General features: G+C 35.7%; 1 protein-coding gene across 1 annotated transcript; it reads left to right on the top strand.

The window, feature by feature from the left end:
* Positions 1 to 425: 425 nt before the first annotated feature.
* On the top strand, positions 426 to 6,493 carry LOC103357868 (transmembrane protein 120A-like). Its single transcript, XM_008282608.1, has 12 exons — positions 426 to 494; positions 783 to 901; positions 1,111 to 1,227; positions 1,345 to 1,404; positions 1,704 to 1,799; positions 1,933 to 2,022; positions 3,125 to 3,190; positions 3,344 to 3,405; positions 3,482 to 3,574; positions 3,732 to 3,796; positions 4,086 to 4,154; positions 6,280 to 6,493. The coding sequence occupies exons 1-12, from the start codon at positions 426 to 428 to the stop codon at positions 6,391 to 6,393; spliced, it is 1,020 nt and encodes a 339-aa protein (XP_008280830.1). The 3' UTR covers positions 6,394 to 6,493.
* The last annotated feature ends 396 nt before the right edge of the window (positions 6,494 to 6,889 follow it).

Raw genomic sequence — 6,889 nt, 5'->3', positions numbered from 1 at the left:
CAGTCCACCAGATGCTGCTAATTTGCAGCTGTATAACTGAGAAAAACATATTTGGCGATAAAATGTGCACAAAGGCAACATCTCTCCAACAGGGAGCTGGGTGAAGCCTAGCCAAGGTAAAACTGTAGACCTCTAGTGTTTTCCTTGTAAATAATGTTGTTAACAATAACACTTTTAGCTGTGTGAGTGAGAACTGAACAATGCAATTACCCAAGAGTTTCCACAGAACAATGTCCAAGTCAAAATCTTGCACATATGTAATAGTCAAAGTTCACTTTCTGCAATAAACGGCCCATGGAGATGTGATTCACACCCTGACAATACTTCAACTTAGCATTTCAAGCATTTCAAAGTGGCTAAACAATTTTCATCGCTTTAAAGTGGATCTGAGTTTGCTGTTAGTGCAACGGTAAGGTGTTCACAACATGTCTCAAGGTTTAACAGAAGTTCTGGAGGAGTGGAAATGTCTGGAAGAAGAGTATCAGCAACTTCAGGTAGGAAATGGGCTATAACCAGCTGCCAGTATTACATTGTTCACACAAAGCAATTCCGACTCGTGTATGTTGTGCTTTGTTTTTTTTTGTGTGTGACTCTAAAACTTTATTATCTATCAACTAAACCTCCTGTAAAACTGTAATGTCTCTGTAAAGTTTATTTTCTTGGTTCTGCTCCAGATTATAATAGGACGCAATACGAAAAAAGTTAAAAAGCTGAAAATTGTTCTTGTGAGTTACACATTACGCTGAGTATCAATGTAACACTGTATTCCTATGACCATCCAGGAGACACACAGAACGTACTTGCAGAAACTGGATGAAATATCCAAACTACAAAACAACTGCTCTTCTTCCATTTCCCGTCAGCGGAGAAGACTGAATGAAATGTCCCACTTAGTGAAAAAGTAAGTGTCCACTCACACCCACAAATTTGCATGGATGCGTATTTGCAATTACAGGTACAGATAAATACAAAACATCCAGTCAGAAACAGTTACAGGGAGGATAAACAGATGAACCAATATTGACTAAATGGTCCCTCCTCAGCTCAGATACTGTAAATATGTCTCACCAGTGATACAAAATGAACTTGTGCCTTTACATCATTCATCAGATGCAGCAAAGGACCATCAGTGGAAGATGCGAAGAAACTGGATGAAATAAAAGAGAAAATCAAGACACGACCAAACGCTTTCTTTGAAATGGAAGCTTTCCTTCCCAAGAAAAATGGGTGATGATTTTAAACTTTTCAAAACTTTTTTTTAAAAAGCACAACATTTTATGAATTACATGCAAAACCTTCTGTAAAGTTAAATAAGAAAAACAATGCTATTGTTCCTTCTTGCAGGTTATACCTCAGTTTGGTGCTTGGAAATGTGAATGTCACTCTTCTTAGCAAGCAGCTGAAGTAAGCAATGGCCATTCACGCCAAAACACACAGAGTATTTAATCCGCTTTTTATTTTTATTGTCTGACTTGCTTAAGCAACCGTTTTCAAGCACTGACATCTTGATTTACTGGTCTCCTCTTATTCAGTGAGATGATTTATGGCAGATCATGATCCAATCACTGCAGCTTTTAATGTCCTAAAAGCATTTCAGTTAATGTTTTAAAAAGATCCCTTGTTTTCCCTTTTTCATTAGCTGATGAATTTCTTTTAGTTGTACCTGGTTGTATTGGTTTCTGAATATGTTACATCTTCATCAGATTTGCCTACAAGGATGAATATGAGAAGTTCAAGCTGTACCTCACCGTCGTCCTGATGATGTTCTCCTTCATATGTTATTTCTCTGTGAGCTACAGGTACAGAAAACATCATTAACAGCATATTGTGATGGTTACCAGCTCCATCACCTGTAACAGTTATAGTTTCTTTACACTAGTTTTGTATTCACTGTCAGTCTGAATATAACACAGCTTTTGTCCTTGACTTTAGGTTTCTTGATGCAATCCTCAATTTCCTGCTGGTATTTTACTATAGCACATTAACTATCCGGGAAAGTATCCTCATCACCAATGGCTCCAGGTCTGTACAACTTATCTTTTCATTTGCTGAAAATAACATCACTGCATATACATTTCTTAAAATAGAAAAAACATTCATCGCTTCTAAACCTTTTATGCATACATTATCATTACACTGCAGCAAGCAGTTTTTAACTGTAGTTTGTTTAACAATTTACTGACATTTTACAGATTAAAAAATAAATAAATCTAATTACACTTATTTACTGAAGTAATTAATTTACGTCTAGCCTGAGGGAAAAAAAGTGCAAACTGTAAATAATGTACATAAAAGAAAATCTATATTTCACAAATGGTTCTTCTTTTAAAATGTATGGCCATAAAAATTACACATATTGACAATATTTTAATCAGTAAAAAATAAAATAAATTATTTTAAAGATATTTGCTGTTATTTGAAAGTGATTTGGAAAACTGTAAAACAAAAAACAAACAAAACAAACATTATAAATAGATACAGACAATGCTAGTAAAATATAGTAAAATCACAGAAAAAAAGTTCTAATTCATATGTTGACTGTCAACAAACAAACAAATAAATAAAAAACAGGACAAAACTGAAAATAATATCCACATCAAAAATCATCTTAAATTTGTAATTAAATTTGTAATTTGGTCTTGTGAAATGAATGACCATAAAATAACACTATAAAAACAATAGCGTTCTGTTTTTGAAAACAAAAAAAAAAGTATTTTAAGAATTAAAAAATAGCAATCATTCTTTAACTTTTTTTTTTTTAAAGTTTTTACGGTTTTGTTAAATTATAGATAATAACTATTAAAATCACATTAAAACAGCATTAATTTACATGTTGACTATCAAAAAGAAACAGGCCAAAACTGCAAACAACATCCGCATTAAAAATCTGTGTTTTCACAAATAGTAATTTGTTCTCTTACAATGTGTGACCATAAAATTATACAGTTTTACTGTATTTTAATTAGTTAAAAATATAACTATAATACAGATGTTTGCCATCATTTTCACTGTTTTTGTTTTTGTTTTTTAAACATTCTGTAGTAGTTCATTATTTTGTCATATCTTCATCTGTTTACCCAAACATACAATTTGAATATGTTTTGAAATGTGTCCTGCGTTATAGAATCAAAGGATGGTGGGTTTTCCATCACTATATATCAGCTTTTTTGTCCGGTGTAATGCTGACATGGTGAGTAAAGGGAAGATGGACATCCATCCATCCATCCATCCATCCATCCATCCATCCATCCATCCATCCATCCATTCAAACAAATGAACAAGGAAACACAATTTTAACACATTCAAACTTTGAAATTTAAATTCCAATGTCTTCCTTTTCAAGGCCAGACGGGAACCAGTACAAGATGTTCAGGAACCAGTTCCTTGCCTACTCTGTCTATCAAAGTAAGCTCAAACCACGTTTATCATTAAAACTTTTTATGACCACACAAAAATCTGATGTGTGTTTCTGTCATCACAGGCTTTGTTCAGTGTCTGCAGTGCTATTATCAGAGTGGATGTCTGTACAGACTACGAGCTCTGGGGCAAAGACACAACATGGATCTGACCGTGGGTGAGCTACATTTAAATAAGCCAAGGACACTGGGTGAACTCGGGCAGACAATTTAATGAACTGTTCAGTAAAAATGTCTCTTTAAAGTTGATCAGGCGTGTAGTGTGAGTGTGAGTTTAATAAACACATTCAAATCTTGTCCGCGTTCTTTCTTTAGAGGGATTTCAGTCGTGGATGTGGAAAGGCCTGACGTTTCTTTTGCCCTTCCTGTTTTTTGGACATGTGAGTACAAGCTGTGACGCGGAAAAGTTTCTCCAACTGCTTCGTTTGCATGAATTTATTTTTTGCTTTGTCATGGTTTACACTGCAGGAAGACTAAAAAAACTGCTGGTGTCATTCTTGGTTTAACATTATTCAGTGTATTCGACATAATTTGAGACAGCGCTGAGGTTTTTGGTGATCTGGATAAGAGCCTAATCTTTAGCATGTCTGTGTGTCTGCCTAGTTTCATGCTACATCCATTCCCTTGTCAACAAAACTAAACTTTAAGTCCTCTGGTTTTGTCTCGTAGTTCTGGCAACTCTTCAATGGCCTGTCTCTGTTCAGAATGGCTCAGCTCCCAGACTGCAAAGAATGGCAGGTCAGTGCTCACACAGTCACCAATTTTACTGTTTTCCTCTGCTTCAGCTTTTATAACAGCTTTTTGGCCAAATTATCGGCCCAGCAATGACACACTCAAATGATACTCGAAGTTTACTCAAAGAAGCCCGATAATTTCAGTACATTTAAAGTATGCCTCCTCCAGGACAGGATAAAAAACATTTTATAAAAAACAACCAGGACAGCCAGGACAGGACACTGAACCTCAATCGGGGGGGTTTATCATCCGTATGGCGAGAGCAGCATATTCACATTGTCATGAGGAGGAATTCGGGTTTGGACCCAGGTGCAGACACCACAAGAGGCAGGGACAGATTAAGAGTGACAAACAAGGTTTATTCAATACGTATAAACAATAAGCAAAACACAAACAGTTACTGAACAGTAAACTGAACTCTAACAAGGAATTACTAATCAAATGAAAAAAGGGGAAACTAGAGAAATACTGGAAAAAAAAACAGCTAATTTAACAAACTATGGGAAACATCCTGAATAACTGAACAAAAACAGGAATACTCAGAGTCAGAGACAGAGGAAGCCAAGCAGGGCAGAAGCGGGGATCCCGACTAGTCTTCTATTATACAGGGTTGTAAAAAGGTTTGTAAATGCTTTCTTGTTTTGGATGTTTCTACTTAAATTTGATCGAAAATGTTCTCACAAGTCTTAAAAATAGATCAAGAGAATCCAATTAAACAGATGAGACTAAAAAATGTTATGCTCTGTCATTTATTTTTGGGGCAAAATGATCCAATATTACGTATCTGTGGTTATCAAAAGTATGCGAACCCTTGCTTTCAGGATCTGGTATGACTCTGGGATGCTGGTGGGGTTTTTCTCATATGAAGTGCTCACTGCAGCTCCTTCCGCAATATTTCAGTTGGAAGAAGATCAGGATTTTGACTTGGCCATTCCAAAACTTTAACTTTATTCCTCTTTGGTAGACTGACTAGTGTGTTTATGAGTTATTCTCTTGTTGCATGACTCACTTTCTCCTGAGATTCACTTCACAGATGCATGTCTTGACATTTTTCCTCAGAATTCACTGACATCATGATGATGCTACCACCACCATGTTTCATAGATGGGATAAGGTTCTTATGCTGGAATCTGATGCAATCCATCACTGAACATATTGTTTCTAACTTGAAACAAAAAGTTCAATTTTAGTCTCATTCAGCCTCAAAAGATTTTTTCAACAGGCTTTCCGTGTATCCACATGATCTTTATCAAACTGAAGACAGGCAGCAGTCTTCTTTGTGGAAACCAATGGTTTCTCCTTGCAGCCCTGCAGTACGCACTATTGTTTTTCAGTGTTCTCATGATGGTGGACTCGTGAACATTAGCATCAGCCAATGCAGGAGAGGCTTTAGTTGCTTAGACGTTACTCTGGTTTCCTTTATGACCTCGTGGACTATTATATGCTTTGCTCTTGGAGTAAACGTTGTTGATTGACTTCTCCTGGGGAAGGTAACAGTGGTCTGGAATTTTACTCCATAAGTGCACAATCTGTCAGCATGTGGACTGTTGGAGTCTTTACAGATGGTTTTGTAAAGTTTTCCAGTCCGATGAGCATCAAGAACTATTTTTATGAGGTTCTTTAAAAATTTCATTTGTTTGAGCCATGATACACTTCCACAAACGTGCTGTGAAGAAAAGATTTCAGTGTTTCTTAAATCTAACACCTTGCCCACTCACACCTGATTGCCATCATAATTTCACCCTAAAATTTACTGCAAATACATTTTTACCACTCACAACAATGCAATATTTAATCATTTTCCCTAATGAATAAATAAACAAGCAGCCCTAATTCTTTCATTTTGTCTACTTTGTTTAACTGGATTCTCTTTATCTACCTGTAGGACTTACATCAAAATGTTTTAGGTAAAATTTATGCACAAAAATAAAAAAATTCTACAGAGATCGCAAACTTTAAGGCACCACTAGAATTAATTCACATTTTGAAAGTAACTTTACATTATTTTTGAGAACTTCACCCCCACTCGAGCCTCTCCATATATCAAGAAAATATTAGCACTTTGGAGCTACGTAGCCTCATTTTTTGCTGACTCATGTATTGCTCTCTGTGTACCATGTGATTGCAGGTCATGATGTGTGGCATCTGCTTCCTCATTCTGTTCATGGGAAACTTCTTCACCACCGTCGCAGTCGTTCGTCAGAAGCTTAAGACCAGGAATCAGAAACGAAAGAGCCTGTGATACATTTAAAAATCAGGAAATATCATGGCTATGAAAAGGCCCCTCCTGTGCTCCTCCCCAAATGAAAGCTCATGTCACCATCAACTTCAGTCACGTTTACTACATTAATATGCTGATTTTGTTATAAGTCTGCAGGCTATTATTGAAAAAAAAAAAAAAAGCATGTATAGATAGATAATTTAAAAATGTGTAATCAAATACCATTCAGGGTTAAATTGTGATCTACAGTACCTCCATCTTTTTATGTTTTTAATAAAGAAATTTACTCTGATAAGAAAATACAAACAGTGCACCAATAAAATCATCCTTCAATAAAGTTTCGAATTTTACAAACTAGTCTCTGAGAACCTGTCTCTTTTTAGTAAATATGCTCATGCATACATGTGTCCACATTAATTTAATTTCAATCATTTATTGGTCTGGTATTTTGAGTTGAAGTGTGATATGGGAATATAAAGTACGGCTGATTTGATCACATCACATGCTACACAGACTA

Source organism: Stegastes partitus, unplaced genomic scaffold (genome assembly GCF_000690725.1).
Source record: "Stegastes partitus isolate 25-593 unplaced genomic scaffold, Stegastes_partitus-1.0.2 Scaffold279, whole genome shotgun sequence".
Classification (NCBI taxonomy): domain Eukaryota; kingdom Metazoa; phylum Chordata; class Actinopteri; family Pomacentridae; genus Stegastes; species Stegastes partitus.
The sequence above is the reverse complement of the archived record's forward strand: the minus strand, read 5'-3'. Positions and strand labels throughout refer to the sequence as shown.